The sequence below is a fragment of the Dermochelys coriacea genome, chromosome 8 (assembly GCF_009764565.3).
Source record: "Dermochelys coriacea isolate rDerCor1 chromosome 8, rDerCor1.pri.v4, whole genome shotgun sequence".
Classification (NCBI taxonomy): domain Eukaryota; kingdom Metazoa; phylum Chordata; order Testudines; family Dermochelyidae; genus Dermochelys; species Dermochelys coriacea.
Window position 1 is genome coordinate 105,222,858 of NC_050075.1, and position 19,188 is coordinate 105,242,045.

General features: G+C 43.4%; 3 protein-coding genes across 22 annotated transcripts in view; 1 reads left to right on the top strand and 2 right to left on the bottom strand.

The window, feature by feature from the left end:
* Positions 1–7,152, top strand: part of CCDC17 (coiled-coil domain containing 17) — a 49,644-nt gene extending 42,492 nt beyond the window's left edge. Inside the window, exon 33 of the mRNA XM_043520402.1 lies at positions 7,006–7,152. The gene's annotated coding sequence lies outside the window, so the exon portion shown is untranslated. The remainder of the gene's footprint in view (positions 1–7,005) is intronic.
* On the bottom strand, positions 27–17,345 carry LOC119860183 (nuclear autoantigenic sperm protein). 20 transcript variants are annotated; one of them, XM_043520410.1, is made up of 17 exons: positions 16,750–16,856; positions 14,183–14,239; positions 13,071–13,181; positions 12,326–12,406; positions 11,557–11,666; positions 10,418–10,797; positions 9,995–10,165; positions 9,649–9,901; positions 7,147–7,229; positions 5,109–5,194; positions 4,878–4,951; positions 3,519–3,707; positions 2,911–3,077; positions 1,970–2,026; positions 1,795–1,866; positions 681–810; positions 27–200 (listed from the first exon to the last, which is right to left on the bottom strand). In XM_043520410.1, the coding sequence occupies exons 1-17, from the start codon at positions 16,839–16,841 to the stop codon at positions 145–147; spliced, it is 2,169 nt and encodes a 722-aa protein (XP_043376345.1). In that variant the 5' UTR covers positions 16,842–16,856; the 3' UTR covers positions 27–144. The 20 variants fall into 20 exon arrangements, with proteins under 20 accessions (XP_043376345.1, XP_043376339.1, XP_043376349.1 ...); XM_043520404.1 differs by lacking the exon at positions 16,750–16,856 and adding exons at positions 15,146–15,269; positions 17,164–17,313 and having other exon boundaries at positions 5,109–5,185; positions 9,649–10,797; positions 14,183–14,241; XM_043520414.1 differs by having other exon boundaries at positions 9,649–10,069; positions 10,526–10,797; positions 16,750–17,057.
* A 1,688-nt stretch (positions 17,346–19,033) lies between these two features.
* AKR1A1 (aldo-keto reductase family 1 member A1) overlaps positions 19,034–19,188 on the bottom strand; it is a 45,892-nt gene continuing 45,737 nt past the window's right edge. Inside the window, exon 9 of the mRNA XM_043520441.1 lies at positions 19,034–19,081. Coding sequence (XP_043376376.1) covers positions 19,037–19,081 — 45 coding nt within the window. The 3' untranslated portion in view covers positions 19,034–19,036. The remainder of the gene's footprint in view (positions 19,082–19,188) is intronic.

The window sequence follows — 19,188 nt, forward strand, 5'->3', positions numbered from 1 at the left end:
GGACTCACCCTTGCTGAGGCAAAATCTGAAACATTTGCTTACAATCTTTATTGAAGTCATACAAAAGTTGCCAAAGTGAAAAAATACACTATATACAAAACCATTCTCCTTGGGAGGAGAGGAGTGGTCCATGTTGAAGACCTATCATACTGTACTTTCAACTGCAGCCCCCGATTCCACTTGTGGCCTTTTCTCTGTCTGAAAGAGAGGAATGAATTTTGTTAAGAGCCAGTCTTATATGTTTCACATCAGTTAATTCATACACCAACTGGTAAAGTGTTGATAGCTTGGAGAACTGCATTGACTGGTTACCTACATTTCACTGGTAATTACAGAAACCAAGCACTACTCTATAGACTGTTTCATAGCCTGAATGTCCTTTTACTTAAAATCAAACAGGCTTTATTCCATTGCACAACAATACTTTAGGAGAAAAGGAGAATCCTATGTTTTAGCTCAGCTGTAATTTAATACACTGAACTCCAAGTTATTTTCCAAATGACTAAGGGCTAGACATCTTGTGTGTAACATGCACTCTGCTGAACTGGGCAAATTCCCCAGCTCCTTATAGAAGAGTCTTAAACCTGAAGGCAATAAAGCATAAGATGTTCCAGACATGAAAGGTATGCCTGAACAGAAAAAGAAATATACATGGCACAGACTCCTGACTCAACTGCCCACCTCCTCTTCCATTTTTTCTGCAACCTCATTTCCACTGGGGGCAGCATCACCACCACCATTGACAGCCGGTTCTGGTTTAGATTTCTTAGCTTCATTGTCTCCCTGTTGAGTCTCCTCCTCTGGTTTCCTCTGAAGACAAAATTGTTTAGTCTTCACTATGTATAAATTTAAGACTTAAGAAAATTAGCATCTAGATGTCATTGTCCATTAACTATTCAACTCCTAGTTATGAGGGGTCACACCAAATAGTCAGGAGTTAGGATTCAGTTGAAGCTTTAGGCGTAAGTTTAGTTATAGTAAGAGTTCTGATATTATCTTCATTTTTGAATCCTTCATTATGACCTGGCAGAAAAGTATCCTATTTCTAGATTAAATTTGTTTTTAGTACCCATGACATCTGATCTAAGCTTCATATCTGAGGGCAGATGTTTCAAACTTGCTCTGAAAGATGATGGTATAACAAAATGCAGACAGCCATGGTGTGTTATAACAGTCATACAGTAGGCAAATGAAAAGTGCTGTGAAATTTGATTTAGATTAGGAAAATACTAATAAGAACACACTTTAGTGTTAAGGGAAACTAGTGTTTGGTTGTACTTTAAGGTTACCCGTATTTCATTACTCCAAGAAGTCAGATTTTACTAGAAGTATGAATACTACACATTTAGACTGGCTTTGCTACTTTATTATTTAACTTCAATGCTCCATTTCCACTTGGAAATAAGGGAACCCAACCCAGCCTGGTTGTTTGCCCTTACAATATCTATGGCCTACCCTGCTCCTTCATGCAGGGCCTCAACATTGTAGAGCACTTATTTAAAAAAGAGTGCCTACATGACCCACACAATTCAGCTTTGAAGTTAAACTAGTGTGGATCTAGCAGAGTGCTGTAAAGCATACAAGGAACCATCAAAAGCTACTCTCCAGGCAGACTGATTGGCTCCCAGGGGAAAGGAGTTTTATGCAGTATTCCTTTTATAACAAAAAATGAATTTGTTCTGTGCATAACAGTAATTGTTAAAGGCTTTGTTTAGCCAAGAAATCAAATGAGACAGTGCAAGCCAGTGGTAGTTTTATATTAGTTTGTCCAAATAGCTATATATCCGGACACACCTTTTTTCTGACAAGATGAGAGATGTCTGTAACACACTGGGATGCTCCATCAGCTGGTTTTCTTACTGGAATCTATTACAAGATAGAGGTTGTAATGTAAGTGACATCAAGCATTAAAACCTTCCAATTTAGTAGTACCTAAATGTCTGCCTGAACTCAGAGTTGTTTCACTTACCGTGGAAATGGAACAGCTTTCTTCACTCTGTGTAAAACTGGAGGTAGCACCTCCAACCTAAAATGAAAGAAGCCATAGTGATTAACCAAGTACTGGGTTCCAGTTGTATTTCTGAGCACCCATAGCATGCCGGGACTTCACTGTACAAATCCATGGTTCCTGCTATACCATGAATTGTTTAGTTTCTCTCTGATGTGTTTTATTACATCTACATTAACCAAATCAATTCTGACTTACTTAATCTTCAGTTGTGGTTATTTTGTTTCTTGTACCAACTACCCAGTTTGTAGACATTTATACCAACCCAACAAATTGATATTTCACAGTGAGTGAGCAAACAGGTTGCCTATCAGATTAAATTCTTCCCCTGCCTTAGAGGTACCTTAGAAAGGTGTTCAGTGTAGAAGCACCTTCAGAAAGGTTGGCTACATTATACAACTATTCAGGATATATGCCACCACCAGATGCTGAACGAGACTTAAACCAAATTTAGGATTCTCAAACTAGGCTGTATTTGAAAGCCAGTTCTAGTCTACTGCCATCTGGTCCAAAAAACCCAAACCCTTGCCAAAAAGCATTGCCCTTTTTGTTATTTAGTGCTAAACAGCTGGCATGTGATGTCACTGTCTCCTCTAGCCTCTTTGTTGAGAGCCAGCTGATTGTCCAATAAGAAGTAGCTTAATCAAGAGGGAAAAAGCAAAGTGGCAACATGTGATAGTCCAATGCTTCCCCCCCCTCAAAGTCAAAGGGAAGTGAGCCATATTTCATTCTGAGTGATTTAACAGCTTCTGGTCATGGGAAGATAAGTCATTTGCAGACAGACAATCACTAATTCTAGACCAGTACAGCCAACCCTGCTGTTGTGGGCTCTCTGCACTCCTTCAGCTATACCATTAGTTAATGGCAACTTACTAGAAAAGTAAAGTAAACGAAAAGCTAACCAGAGTTGCTTTCAAAGCCAGTTCAGCTACTCTTGCACTCTTTTGAGACTCCTTCGAATCCTCTATCTTTTCCTTAATTTCAGGAAGTAGTCCGTTTAATTCCTCGATCTCCTTCTCATCTTCAGTGGATCCTCCTTCTGCTTTCTTTATTCGTTCAGTCAGCATCACTAGAGGAATACAGGTTTAAGTTGTCAGCAGTTTATTAAACCAACAGTGCAACAGGCAAGGGCACCGGAGCTACTCTGCCTTCATTAGACCATTCAGAGAACTGTGGAGAGTAGTGTGCTTCCATGTTACTAACCTCAGCTCAATCCAGCTTTCCTATGACAGTTAACCAATTTGCTAGCTAGAGCAGAGGCTCTCAAACAGGGGTCAGGACCCCTTGGGGGTCATGAGGTTATTACATGGGGGGGGGGGGGTGTCATAAGCTGTCAGCCTCCACCCCAAACCCCACTTTGCCTCCAGCGTTTATAATGGTGTTAAATATATAAACAAGTGTTTTTAATTTATAAGGGGGTGGGTCACACTCAGTAGCTTGCGATGTGAAAGGGCTCACGAATACAAAAGTCTGAGAACCACTGAGCTAGAGTTTTAACAAGTCTACTTACCCATTCTTTTGTCAATGACTTCTACTGATTTACTGAACTGCAGAATTGCTTCATCAAACTGGCTGTTGTAGTGATATGCCAGTGCCAGCTGGTAGTGTGACTCAGCTAGCAGGCGGTCATGGGCCTCTAGGTACTTCTGCTGTAAGGCGAGGCATGCCTGAAACTCTTCTATAGCTTGTGCATAGTTTTCTACAACAAAAAAGCCATAAACCTTTACAAATACAACTAATAAGTATCAAGCCAAACAAACAAAGTTACCAGTCTGTCTCCCCGTCTAATTTATTCCATAAACTGCTCTCAGATTCTGTATGAACTGAAAGCTGTTGCTTCATTGAGTGATGCTAACAATTAAAGAGACACTCAACTGGAGTTAGTGTTATACTTCCTGCCCAATCCTCTCCTCACATATCAGCAGTGATTTAGACAGTTACATTTAAAGTGTTTTCCAAACAGGTGAAGCAGGGAAAGCGTGACAAAAGCAGACTAGATATTTGTGTTGGGTTGCTTACTCTATCTAAATTATAATCACTGATTATTTTATGTACCATTGATAGACTATTGGCCAAGTGTGCACCTTTTTAACATTAACAAATAAAGCTGCTCAAGGATAATTCCACCCTCAAACTGCAATTCCTCCACTGATATTATTGAGGTGGCATATGCACAACCCTAATTTTGCAGTCCTAACCTAAAGAATCTCCCCCAGATGAATTCAGTCTGAAACCACTTTCTAGTCAAAACAGAAAACAGGGGCAAAGAGGATAAAGAACTACATTGTTTCAAGAGGAGAGGCAGACTTCAAGATGACGCAAAAGTCTCAGGATTAAGCAAATGCATTCAACACCACCAAGAAGCCAACTTGAATGTTTTGGGGTGTCTGCCCATTTCTAGAACCCAGCATCCTCTCAATTTGTATTTTTCCCCAATCTCATTCTGCAAGCAGTTTGGTGTGTGGGGCTTCTGGCCTACTACTGAAGGTGAAAAAGTTCTCCATTTCCTAGAGTTTCTTGAGCCACATTCAAGAGTAGCTATTGTGTACAAGCCTATTTCTAAGGCTCTGCTATTCCTATTCCAGCAATGAAAGCAAATTGAGGCTCAACATGGCCTTCCCCCACTTTGCTCAAGAATTTAGTTGGCAGGTAATTGGCTTATTCTCTTATTTGTCCCAACACTATTCAAGCTTATGGGCACCTTCCCCATGTGGTCTGAAGTTTATTTTATCTCTCCAGCAATCTGAATCACCTCTGACCGTTTTAAATAACTATGTGGTGGGTGAGATGGGTGAAAGTTAGCAAGAAGTTAATCCAGTTTAATACCGCAGCACTTTAAGTACAATCAGATTTCAGACAGACAGTTTACCAGATTCAATGCTAACTTCTCCTAGTTTCAGGTGAGCCTGAGCAGCATGGAGCTGAGCTTCTTTTGTTTCCTGTCTAAATCAAGAAAACTTTAGTTAGTTTGCTATAAAAACCCTGATCAGAGGCTTCCACCTCTTTATCTAGTGCACCTCTATTATGCCAACTCCCCAGTGGTTTCCTGTAAGTTCCTTTATTTTTTAACAGACTCAGATCAAGACGTGTAAAGTTTTACCTTTTATAGATTACTTTTGCCAACTCCAGCATATCCCAGGCCAGCTCCAGATTTCCAACTTCATCCTCTTCACTTTCCTGAAAAGACTAGAGTTATATTCTAATTTTATTTTAAAAATGAAGACTTGTCTCAGTAAAGCAATGTGCAACAATGTAGCAAAGGTGCCCATCATGAATTTAAGGTTTAAAGCCATAATAAGTAATTTCGTTTGTCACTGTCCCAAGACTGTCCAAAGCTGATAAAGTAGTTTATTTCCAAGTTAGTTGAGACTCAGGATTGAGTTCTTGATTTCAGGTTCTGTTTAAGACTACATCTCACATCTTCAGTTTATTTACAGTCATTTGAATACTACTGAAAAAACCTCTGCCAACATTACCTTGGAACTCTGTTTAATTTTTAATTTTAAGACACTTCTAGTAAGAGGACCAGGAATTAGAAGATAAAGGAGCTAAAGTGAAACCTCAATAAAAGGTTGTTAAAGCAAGGTAATCATTAGACCCAAATGCCAATACCAACACAATGGGGTAAAGAAATTCTATGTAATGCAGTTGTGTATAGTGGCCTGCTAAAACATGGTGTATGTTAAACCAGAGGATCTCAACCTTTTTGGGTCAAGACCCATTTGTCAACCCTGATGGCCTGTCACAACCCAGAGACACTACTATCACACCCTAAGATGCCCCCAGACTGCACACTGGCCCCACAGGGGTCCATCTGGCAGGGGGCTCAGAGCTAAGATTCCGGGTGCTCTGGCCAGATGTGAAGAGGCAAAAAACCCCACCAACTGGGGAGGGAGGGTAAAGCAAGCCAAGACATCTCTGCCAAAACATGGCCCATGAGGCCCAGAGATAAGGGGGAGATCAGGGGGCCTAGGGGTTCAGTGAAGAACTTGGGGGGTCTGAAGAAGGAACTGGAGGGCAGAGGTATGGTGAGCTAACACACCCGGGGCAGACAGCATTACTGGAGAACATGACACCAACCATTCCCTCTCAGCTTGTGTCCTGTCAGACCGATTGGGCTCTGCTCCCCACTCTAGGCAGTCACGACTTTGCTTAGGTATAGTCTGACCATATCACTGTGACAGAGGGGCCAAACTTGAGTGATGCTGGAACCCAGTGCACCAGATCACAACACCTATTGTGGAGAGTTGAGCCCAGACAGTTCTGCGACACGGACACATTCTGGTGACCCAATTTTTGCATTTCAAACCATGGGTTGAGAAACTCCATGTTAAGTAAGTCCTTTAAGTCAGGGCACAGATGTGCTGAATTGCTACAGCACCATAGTTAAAATTCAAATTATGCAATCCCTGCACTGGTATGCAGGAGAGCCACAGTGTCCCCATGAGCTAGTGATTACACATATCCCTATGTGGACTGGCTGCAACTGGCCTAAAGAGGCTCACCCATGAGCTGCCAGAACTACTTCCTTCCTTCCCAACCCTGTCAAATCCACTTCCCCTCTTTACCTCCACACCTTAATGATTTGAGGTAGATATAATCTTTAACAGATTAGTGGAGAATCAGATGGGTGTTACAAGCTGTGTATTGCCAACAGTGATGCTGAAGTATGGTCATTATGAGACTACTGCAGTCTGGTACAATCTGTATCTGCACTGGCTGCCAGAGTGCAGTTATTGGTCCAGAGAAAAACGTGCAACAGCACAGCCACCACTTCACAAATGTATTAGTCAGGCAAGGACCAAGAAGGCAAAGTAGGTCAAGTGTAATACCATAACCTTGAGGGCAATTAGTTCATGAGTGATGATAGTTTGATACCCAAGACTACCAGAAATATACCTATTTAATATTTTCCACTGTGAAGCGTCTGCAAAGGTGCTTATGCTCAAATAAATGAGTTAGTCTCTAAGGTGCCACAAGTACTCCTTTTCTTTTAGGATTACTAGAATATGACGAGGACCTGAGATCAGGAATAGAACACTTCTGTGCCTGGATCTAACCAATGCCTTTCAGCCATAAGCATTAATTCTCAGTTCATTTGGAAGAACACATCATCAATCTAAGTCAAAAGAGCTCACCTTATCTTCAATGGTCGAGTCATTTTCTTTATTATCTTCAGTTTTGTCATTTTCTTTATCTTCCTCATCTGATCCTTCTGTTTCTGCAAGGAAAGTTTGTGGAGGAGAATAATGATATTTGTTATACACAGTTAAACAATCTATTTTGCTTGGTTCAATTGTTTAGAGGTAAGCATCCCCCTCTCTGATGATGAGTATTATGTGCAACTTTAGAACAGTCAAAGTGACATTGCAGCCTTTGCACTACCCACCGTGCTAAAAACATTAGTTACTGTAGTTCTACAGTAGCAGTTTAACATTAAATTTTCTGACTTAGTGCTGCCTAGAATGGAAGTTTATTCAGGGCTAAATTTGGATGTATTCCATGGGAGCTCCCAGTGAAGTCAATGGAGTTATAAACAGTCACCCAATGACTGGTATGTCATCCTACAAGTCACAAATGTTTTCAGCAAGATAGTATTTCTGACCCCATGTGCAGTAGTTGTGTCTAAAACTCAAACGCAAACTGCTTATGATTTCAGACAACTTGCTATTTTGCAGTGTCAGTTCAGCTTGTGAATTTATGGGGCAGCAAAGTGCTTTAAATGTAGAGTTACATAATTAATTCTAGCAATGGGAAGCCGGGGCGGGGTGAGAGAACCTGGGGAAGTGGGGGGGATGGTGGCCAGCATTTACTTTTGGGCACAAGCTATCTGATACATAAGGGAAGTGGATGGGAAAGCTTGCTATACACCATGATTGGTATCCTGTGCCAGCGTGGCAAATATAAAATATATCTGGAAAAAGAAGGCTCTGTTTTGTTTGGAAGCTGGAACCAGCCTGTGAGCTGGTCAAATTTTACTTTTCTTGAGGAAGCCAGTTACTTTTGACAAAAAGAACATAGGTGTGGGAGGTCAACTGTGGTAACTGCCATAACTAGAGCCAGATTAAACAGCCACATTGGCAATGGCATACCTGCTGCAAAAAACAGACCAAGTTTCTATGTATGAGATGTAATTGATTAGAGTGAGAATAAAGATACTAGGTGTTTAGCTTTCTAATAAGAAACTTTTAGATAATTTACCTCTGCAAACATGACTAAAACTTAAGGCTGGAGGACAAGACATTTATTAGATCATGATGTGGTTGTCAAATAAGCACTCCCAAAGTTAATAAATGGATGTCAGTGTGCTTTTTTTCTTATCATTTGGGAAATAAGAGTTAAGAACCATTTTTCTTGTGAGTACAGACTGAGTCTGAGGCAAGAGAAAGAATACAAGGGTCTACCTGCACAATATATGGTAATTGAAGATACTTTACACCAGTGGTTCTCAGCCGGGATACACATACCCCTGGGGGTATGTAGAGGTCAAGGGGTACATCAACTCATCTTGATATTTGCCTAGTTTTATAACAGGCAATATAAAAAGCATTAGCAAAATCAGTACAAACTAAAATTGCATACAGACTACGAGTTGTTTATACTGCTCTATATACTATACACTGAAATGTAAGTAGAATATTTATATTCAAATCAGACTGCAGAAAGGCATACAATAGTCTGGAAGGGTTGAGAGCCACTGCTTTACAGTGTAGCTACATTACATCCTTTGTGATTGGTACAGACAGTTCCATTGTGATGTTCAACGTGAGAGATGCCTTTAATATTGTCCAGAGGTTGCTAAGAAAATTAAGAAACTGCATGGATATTCAGTCACTATTAAATGAGGCTGTGAATAGATCAACTGGCACAAGCATGCAGTCATTCCGATTATTGGAAAATCAAGATACTATGTGATGATCTATAGCCTCTTAAAGTCTAAGTGTATGTTATTTTGGAAAGCATATGGAGTTTGTTTTCTGGTTTGTTAGAATAGTTAAGCAGCTATTAAATGAAGCAGAACAACATGAAAAGCTACTTAGGAAGAAGCTTGTATTAGCTAGCACCAATTTACAATGGAATTTTAAAGCCTATCATATTAAATTTAAGTTTCACAATGAAGTTCATTCTTTAGTCACTGAGATTCCACAGAAGAGTTCAAATTCTCATAACAAGGAGATGTGCTATTATATATCAATTCAGTGGATTCTACTTTACTGCCCCACTGTCTAGAATGGGAGATTAGGACCAGAGGCAACTTGTGGTTCAAATTATTTGAAGGTTAGTGCAATAAACCCAGATACATGCAAGTGGACATCCATTCAGTATTCTCTACCAGCCTAGTTATTGCTTTCCAAACATTACCACTGAAGCTAGCCACAGCCCCCAAAATGATATCCACATAAAGATTTTGCTTTGCAGTTAGTTAAGCATTAGACAGAAACAAACTATTCACTGCTCCTTGAAACTTAACTGAAGCCAGTTACTTGGAGGATTTTAATATCCAAGGGCCCCTTGTTTGAGACCTTCCATTAGTCTATGGCAAACAGAAAATTCTGAATGGAAATGTAACTTTTACCCCTCGTTAGCAAGTCAAATCCATCAAGTAATCCACCCACAAGTACTTCTCCTATCCCTGTTACCTTCACCCTCTTCCATCAGGTCATCTTTCTCCTCTTCTTTTTCTACCTTAGCACCATCTCCCTCTTCCATCAGGTCATCTCTCTCTTTTTCTACCTTAACAGCTACTTCAACTTTTTCTTCAGTTTGCATTTCATTAGCTGGCTCTTTGCCCTCTGCAGGTGTAGTGGCATTTCCAGCTGCAAACAGTGTTTCTTTTGAGGCCAGTGCCTCTTTTGACTTGTTTAGCTTCTCTTCCATGGCTTCTGCCATTGCCTTCTCTTTCGTAGCTGCCTCTACCTGCTCTTCTGCGGCTTCTGCCACTGCTTCCTCTTCTGTAGCTGCCTGTACCGTGGCTTCTGCCGCTGCCTCCTCTTCCGTGGCTGCCTCTACCCGCTCTTCTGTGGCTTCTGCCGCTGCCTCCTCTTCCGTGGCTGCCTCTACCTGCTCTTCTGTGGCTTCTGCCGCTGCCTCCTCTTCCGTGGCTGCCTCTACCTGCTCTTCTGTGGCTTCTGCCGCTGCCTCCTCTTCCGTGGCTGCCTCTACCGTGGCTTCTGCCGCTGCCTCCTCTTCCGTGGCTGCCTCTACCGTGGCTTCTGCCGCTGCCTCCTCTTCCGTGGCTGCCTCTACCGTGGCTTCTGCCGCTGCCTCCTCTTCCGTGGCTGCCTCTACCGTGGCTTCTGCCGCTGCCTCCACCTGCTCTTCTGTGGCTTCTGCCACTGCCTCCTCTTCCATAGCTGCCTCCACCTGCTCTTCTGTGGCTTCTGCCACTGCCTCCTCTTCCATAGCTGCCTCCACCTGCTCTTCTGTGGCTTCTGCCACTGCCTCCTCTTCCATAGCTGCCTCCACCTGCTCTTCTGTGGCTTCTGCCACTGCCTCCTCTTCCATAGCTGCCTCTACCCGCTCTTCTGTGGCTTCTGCCACCTGCTCTCTTGCCACTGTCTTCTCCTGTATATCTGCCTCTACCTGCTCTTCTGCCTTCTCTTTAAGCTTTGTCTCTATGTCAGCAATTGCGTCCTCTTCTCTTGTTTTACCTCCCATCTCCACATCCTCTCCTTCTGTTTCCTTCCCAGCTTCATTCAGTACTGGAGACTCTTCTGCAGATTTTTTGGATTCTTCTTTTTCCCCCATGGCGTTATATACCTGCTCTCTCAACTCCTCCCTTGCTTCTTCTACATAGTTAAGGAAGATGAAGCATAAACATTTCTTCGAGTTTAGTGATAAAAGCATTAATGGAAATTGAAAATACCACCCTCAGACCCTCCAACGTGCGTGTGTGTGTAGCACATGTTCCTAAACTCGATTCCTTTTGAAATCTAAAGAAGCTGGGTCCCAAGCAACAAACTCTGGGAGATGCTACAGTCTTGTAAATGACCACTCAAGCAATATACAGTTTTATGCATTAGCATTTTTAGTCACAGCTGAGCAAGAGATGCCAAGTTAAATCCATTTGTCTAGATGGATAAGAACTCCTTGTGCAATAATCCTCTGCAATGTACAATAGAATGAAAACTGCCCTTGAACTTTTAAAGTGAGGACAGTTTGGCGAGTCTGACCCAAAATAAATTCTCCCCTTATGACCAACTTTAAGTGAGTGATACCACATGCCATTGTACTGCTGCAAGTGCACAAAGCAGTCCTAGCTGGCTGGAAAGCTTAGAACAGGAAAGGAAGTTTGAGTGTAATGCTTCACAATTGACAAATTTTGTGACCCCTTGACTCAAAGCTAGTGTGAATGAAGAGTTTCTTGCAAAATAAAAATCTTTTAGCTAGTTTTGGGAAATTTATAGAACAAGATTCTTCCACCTGCTAAAAGTTTCGGTACAAAGTTTCAGATCATATAGGGAAGCAAAGTAAAGAATCCAGGTCCAATATTTACACAAGACAACATAGCTTGGCATCTCTATGGCATGTTAGACAACTCTACATACCATCTATGTTATCAGCATTTTCTACCATTGAGTCATCTTCTACTTTTTCGCCTTCTTCTTCTTCCACTTGCACTCCTTCCAAGGCATTTCCCAATACACCATTCTCCATTCTAGAAAAATAGAAGCAAGTCAGCTGCACACAAGCACCAAGGAATACATTTTGTGCTCAAAGGAACATACCATTTGACTGCTCTACCTAGCATCTCTTCCACCTGTACGTCTTCTACTATACCTGTTCTAGCCTGTAAAAGCCTCCTATTCCAGGCCACACTCTTGATTTCAGTAGATACTGAGCATCATGCCATACTTGTGTGGCAAGAGAACATGGTGATGATGCTCTAAAAATATTTAGGATAGATAGACTGTGCCCTATGACTCCAGTTAGACTTTTGCTAGTGATCTAGGTAAGAACAGTTCCCTTTTGCCTGCCCCGTCCTCCAGATTATTTCTCCTATTTTTCCTCGAGTTCAAGCGTTCTATCAATGACCTACCCCCTTATTCTAATACCCATTCCCCACTTGTAAGGTACAGCTAGCTACCCCATTTAAATTTTTATTTTTAAAAAGAGAGAGGTAATTACATTTAACTGTTGTTTCATCCCAAAGGCTCCAAACTAAAATTTTCAGTTGCTTCTATCGAAGTATTCCCCCACTTGTATCCCTTTATAAAGAAATTAAAATACCAACTTAAAAACTGTCAACATCCAGGAAGAGGGATACTATGTATTCAGAGGATTGACAAGCCAGCTAGAGGGTCTGTGTTAGTATACCTTGCTAACTCCAGGAGAGATTTTCCATAGTAAAAAAAAGCTTCTGCACATTCATCTGCTGTCTCACCATACTTTTTACCCCTACAAAGAAAGATACAAGTTAATACATCTTATTTGCACCATGTTTTGAAATAGCTTTATATTACCAGATACGCAACACTTAAACCTTTTTGGGGTGGGAAAGTCAATTTCCAAGCTGTTACCTCCCACGTGACCGCCACCTTTAGGCAAATGTCAGTTCTCTCCCTTTTGATAACTGGAATGGTTTTTACTGAAAGTTCTGGTTGCTCAGAGCACCTGATAGTGGGTTTTCAAGACTGTCTTCTGTTCTAAATGCTCTTTTCCTCGAGAAGCTAAGCAATTTACCTCTGCTTTGCTTGCAATTTATAGATTATGTTTCTCTAGTGGCTAGACTAATGAGATTAGCACGGCAGAACACTCCTTATTTTGCAATATATGGGCTGGTTTGGTTTTTTGAGATATTGATGATTTCTGAGGCACTGTAGGCCACTACTCCAATAGTTAAGTGTCTAAGCAGCACAAATAATGTATTATTTCTAAAGAAATCTACTTAGACATGGTACAATCCTCAGTTTTCCAGGTAATTATATTCAGGTACTTGCAGACTACCTATAAAGACAGCTTGTCTAGGCCTGAGATAAGTATCTACATTTCAGCTTGATTCACTTCAGTGATGTGCTCAAAACAAGAATCCAAGCAAAAAGAAATGTGTTCCGTTACTTACAATATACTAGCAGCCTCCTGGAATGCATTAACAGCTGCCGGAATATTTCCCAGTACCAGGTGTTTCTGCCCTAAGCCCAGCAGTTTTTTGGCTTCTCCATCCACATCCATACTGTAAAGTTACAGAACACCGGCTGGGTTAGTCACTGTACATTTGGGAGAGCATCTCTAAGTGCAAAAACTGGAGGGAGGTTTGTAGCCCCCTGCTGTTCACACACTTCCATTTCCCAGAATCTTTAAATCCAGCCTTCAAACTCTTCCCACCAAGAGTCAAACACCAACCAGCAATGTGTATAGAAGCACTAAATAGTGAGCCTCCCCCACACGATTATTCAGTTACAGTTAGAGAACTTTCATCTGCACCAGCACTAAGGGGACAAAGATTTTTTTCCATTTCTCACATTAAAATAAATTGAACCATTAACTGCAAGAAGCAGATCCCAGAAAGACTACTTAATAGCTAACTTTCAGTCTTCAGCTAAGTCAGAGGCTTGCATACAACACTCCAATATGAGAAGAGTTTACATTGAAAAGGTGACAGAGAAAATTGTATGAAGTCCTGCAAAAAGAAGGGGACAGTTCAGTGGTTTGAGCATTGGCCTGCTAAACCCACGGTTGCGAGTTCAATCCTTGAGGGGGCCATTTAGGGATCGGGGCAAAAATTGGGGATTGGTCCTGCTTTGAGCAGGGGGTTGGACTAGAAGACCTCCTGAGGTCCCTTCCAACCCTGATATTCTATTCTATGATCTATGAAGACAGGAAGCTCAGCTGCATAAAAGTGGAATATTGGTCTATTACCACCCATAAAAAAAACCCACACATTTGTCATGCTGCCATGCCTAGAGCAAACTTTTGTGCTACAGCTACAAGCGGAAGGAATCACAGGCTGTTAATGCAGTGTTTTTCTGGAATAACCGGTATTAGCCCAGAGAGGGGGAGCAGAAGACTATTCCTAAACTGTGGTTTCTTGTATGGCAACATGAGACATCTATAGCCTTTAATATCTAGAGCTAAGCACAATGTCAGATTTAAATATTAATTTGAAATAAGATCCACTATTAGTCTATTTTTTTTGTTTGCCAACCTTAGCCTGCTAACTCACAAATCCCTTACCTATCAGTTTTGTCTGCAGAAGTGGAGGGAGCAGCCAATTCCTCTTCCATTCTACAACTGAAGATTCAACAAGCAATTAGAATGGATTTGCAGTGTTCTACATGGTGATACCAAATGCTGATGAAGTGACTAGAAGTTCACATTTCCAGAATCAGTAATATGAGAACTCTAGTGCACAATTTCAGACTTCTGACTTTCCAGAATAGGTATCTGCAAGCTTGTCTACACTGTGGACAATTTTGTAATTAAAGCAGATCAGAAATTTACGTAGAAAATTGACTTTTCAATCAATAACCAACTTCAGTTTCCCCCCCCAACAAATTATTGGTTGTCTAATAAGAAAATAAGCAGGGAGAACCAGATCCTTTTCACAGAAGTGTCTCTTTAGTTAAAAACCCAGTTTTCTGTCAAAAGTAAGTTGACTGAAAGATTTTGATTAGCCCTAATTTTAAGACAGAGGTAGTCTTGGACTGCTGGCTAGTTCACCCATTCATGAACACCTCCCATCCCACTCAGAATCAACTGCATAACACCCACGTCAATCACAGCAACTGCTTACATGGGAAATAATGAATATGTTTTACTTATCTTAAGGCAGCTTTGTAGCTGAAAATAGGAAGCCAGCATCATGCATGTAGCAAGCTCTAGCCCACAGGACCACTATTCTGGAGTTTAGGAAACCTCTCATCTAGTGTTTTTTAAAAAAAAAAAAGGGGGGGGGGCCACTAAGTTTTCCCATGCATCATCTTAGAGTGGACTCAAGTGCCGTTCTCACTTTGAAAGTTCACTTCCCCTCCCAAATTACATCAAGTATAACAGTATAGATGGCAAATAGATTTAAAAAAAAAAAAAAGTGCTTTTCACTTTAAATAATCTGAGGTTTTTGTCAGTAGAACTTAACATGACAATAGCCCTTAAGAGAGCACAGTATTTAGGGTGGCGAATGCAGCCTGTTTCCTATTTCTGGCTCAGTGAAGGTGGAGGCCTTTGGTGAAATGAAGATGGGATTACAAAATGTGCCCTCTTCACCATGAACCATCACCCAACAGGACCACATGGAGCTGAGTCCTAATAGCCAGAGTATGTCCTAAGGAGAGGGGACAGCACTTTCTAAGTGGAGATTTGCTAACAAGGCATACTGCTTTGTATACACAATTCCATTAGGCTCAGCGCCTTTCTTCAGGCCTGGCTACACTGTTTACCTTTACCTACCTGCACAATTTAAAACCCAGGTTAGTTAAAGCAGTTAGTACAGTTTTGTGGTTTGACACTCACGGGTTTCAAACAAAGGAAGAGCATCTAAACAGAATTGCACCAAAATAACCAATTTGGTTTTAGGAAGCCAATTCAGATTACATACAAATTTGTATGTAGACAACCCTTTCAGTGACACAGGATACTATCTAGGTACTTACACAGCTCTCATCACCACAGTATCTCAATTATTAATGGACTTTATCATCCCAACACAGAGATAAAGTAGTATTAGTCTAGGTGGGGAATGGAAACACAGGGCACATTCACTCATATATGGTCAGATGGGAAATTTTTAAGTGAGATGACACTGAACTCAGCTTTCCAGTGCCCTACCTACTAAACCAGCCTTCCTAACCCATGCTGTACAAGTTAGGGTAGTTATTTTGTAGAGAACTACAGCCATACCTGGGGCTGCAAGTACAGAGATGTACGTGTGGCCTGTGGGTATGGTGCCTACACCCCTGAACTCCAAATCCTACTTTGCCCCGGCCTTGCATCATTTAAAGTCTGCCCTTCAGAACTCCTGACGTCTAGAAAAGGGATCACAGGTGCCCCATATAAAGGGGTCTCTGAGGCTCAGCCCATCGGTGTTAATCACTTACAGCCCCCAACCCCTTCGCCTGGCTATTCCTATCGAAGCCAGGCCTGGCACAGGAGTGGAAGCCATAGGGCCACAGACCTGGCATCCCACAGCCAAGGCTACGTTTACACGACGTAGGTACAATGGGGCCTCCTACCCAACCTGAGGAGACAGTACCATTCCCTTGCATAATGACAGGTTTCAGAGTAGCAGCCGTGTTCGTCTGTATTCGCAAAAAGAAAAGGAGGACTTGTGGCACCTTAGAGACTAACACATTTATTAGAGCATAAGCTTTCGTGAGCTACAGCTCACTTCATCAGATGCATTTGCAAATGCAAATGTAGCTCACGAAAGCTTACGCTCAAATAAATGTGTTAGTCTCTAAGGTGCCACAAGTCCTCCTTTTCTTTTTGCGAATACCATTCCCCCCGCCTCTCCCCAGCTGAGGGGAGCAACCACGGCCACACGCTGCCACCAGACACAAACATCACCATGGGGCGGGGTGACGGCAGCCACCTTCCCCGCCCCCCTCCACGCGGCCCCACACCCCCGCGGCGCTTGGGGTGGGGGGAGCGACTGCCCCCCACAACACGCATCCTCGCGCTCGGGGCGGGGTCTCGCCCCCTCAGGAGGCACCGCCCCCTCATGGAGACAATGGATCCTTTTCCCGCCTTTCCCCGCTCCGCCCCCGCCCCCTGTTTGGCGCCAAACCCCAACGGCGGCCACTCACAGGCAGCAGCCGAGGCCACGTGACGCGGATAGCTCCGCCCCCAGCGCCGCGGCAGGTTTGCCTTCTCGGGCTCCTCTGCCCCCAACAAACATGGCGGAGGCCCGGGCCGAGTCACGTGGGATCCCCCAGCGTTCCGAACGGGCCCCCGCCGGCGCCCGGGGAAGGGGCAGCAGGTACCAGCGAGCGGGGAGGGCGGCGCGCAGAGGGGAACCGGGCCGGGGCTCGGGTCTCCGCGAACAGCCTGTCCCAGCGTCCCCCCCCCCCGTCACTCCTCGCCCCGGCGACGCGGAGCCACGGCCTTGCGGATCGGCCCGCGCTACTCGCCCCCCCCCACATCGCCCCCCCTCCCCCGCTCGGCCCGCCCCCCACAGCGAAGCAGGGCCGGCCCCGCGCGCCCAGCCCGTGCCGCGGTACCTAGGCGGGGGGCTTGGCACGAGCTCAGCACAGGCGGCAGCAGATTTCATGGAGCCTGACAGGGGTGACGACGGCAGAGTGCAGCCCCCGGCCCCTCAGGCTGCCTATATACCCTGAGGACACGCCCCAGACCCGCCTCGCGGCGCGCGCAAGCCCCGCGGACTGCTGCTCCCAGCATCCTTCGCGGCCGTCGAGCGCGGCCCCCTCCGAACCCGGGACTGCAAGGCATGCTGGGAAACGTAGTCCCCAAGGCGCGCCCTCGCGTGACCGACGCACGGCCGGCTGGGAAAGGGAGTCTGGAGACTGCCGCGCAGCTTGCTGGGAAATGTAGTCCTGGACCGCAGCGCATGCTGGGAAACGTAGTTGGAAGGGGGGTACCCTGCAGTAGCTGGCCCGCTGTGGGGACGGACGATGAAAAGAGAGGAGCTGCGGCAGCCGCCATCTTCCCTGCGGCCTCCACCGTCGGACTCCCTAGAGTGCACCGTGCAGGCCCAGGCCCTACTGGGAGCCTGCACCCCAGGCCCCCTGCTCCTGAGGTCTGCCCTGTGCACTTTCCTTCAACACATCCCCTGGGGTGGGACTCGCGCCCACCCTGCACCCCTCCTTTCGCTGGCCTAGGCCCTCCCGCTGCAGGCCCCCCGTAAGGGGATCTGCTGCGGCCCCATGGCGCGTCCCAAAAACGTTTGCCTCTAACAGGCTCCACCCGCTGTGGGAGCACAAAGCCAGGCACTTCCAACGTGCCTTTAAAGTGGAAGTTAGGTGTGCGCAGTTAAAAGGTGCTAAAACAGATGGGTGGGTGCTACCCAGCCTAAGGGGGTGTTAACTCCTCAGAGGGACAGCACCAGGACTGTTGGTGCTGCCCTTTAGACAATGTGTATGCCCCCACCTTTCCCAAGCTGAAGAGCACTCCTGCTACCCCAGACCAATAATATTTTGCTCAATAGGTCACAGCAGTCGTAAAAAGTAAACAATGTTTTAAGAAGCATAAAGAATAGAGATGAACATTAAAATAATCCCATCATATAAATCAATGCTATACCTTTCTCAGAAATGCTGTGTCCTGTTCAGGTCATCCTATCTCAAAAAAGGATAGCTTAGAAATAAGAGACAGGCGACAGAAAGGGTTAGAAGCACTGACTTCCCAATGAGAAGAGTAAGAGACTAGAAAGGTTTGGAGTTTTTAGGTGCAAGGAGACAATTAGAGCCATAAAGCATGAGTGCTTAAGAGAAGACATGATGGAGGTAGACCAATTGTGAATGATAGAGAAGAAGAGTAGGACACACTCTTAATTATCCTTTTGCATAATCCAAGAACAATTACATTGAAGGGCAGCAAATTTAAATCCAATACAAAGGGAAAAAAATAAACACAAACAGTCCATAATTAACATGTTGAACTCAATGCCTCAAGGTATAATTTATGTCAACAATTTAGTACAATTCAAACAAGAAACAGAGAACATTCACAGATATTTATCAATCAATACACACATTCCTGCTTTGGGATATAAATTAATCTCTCACGGATGTGGATTAGGAAGAAATATGGCTATGGGCTGCTTATTCTTTAGTTATCTAATATGGTATTCCTTGCATTTTCTACTGAAGCACCTGGAACTGGTGGGGGTAATAGCTTTTTAAAAATGCTTTAATTGGGTTTCTAGTATCTGCAATTTTCTACATCTAGGTCAAGCCATAAACACTGAACAAATTCTTTAAGAGCATACAATTACCAAAAAAAGGGAAAGAATACATGTAGATAAAACCATTTTCCTTGGAAAGATATTAGTGTTTAAAGAACAGTATACATAGTGCTTTCAACTACAATATCTGCAAAGAGAAGAATCAATAAAAGAAATTAGTACTTTACCAATCAGCAATGAGTACACATTTTAATAGTTATCCATGTGTGATTAACCTAGAACAATAATTAAAACAGAGATGCTTGAAGTCAAGAAAACATAGAACAGGAATAGTATGGCTTCATCTTCAACTTCTACATTTGTTTGCTAAAGAAAATGTCTG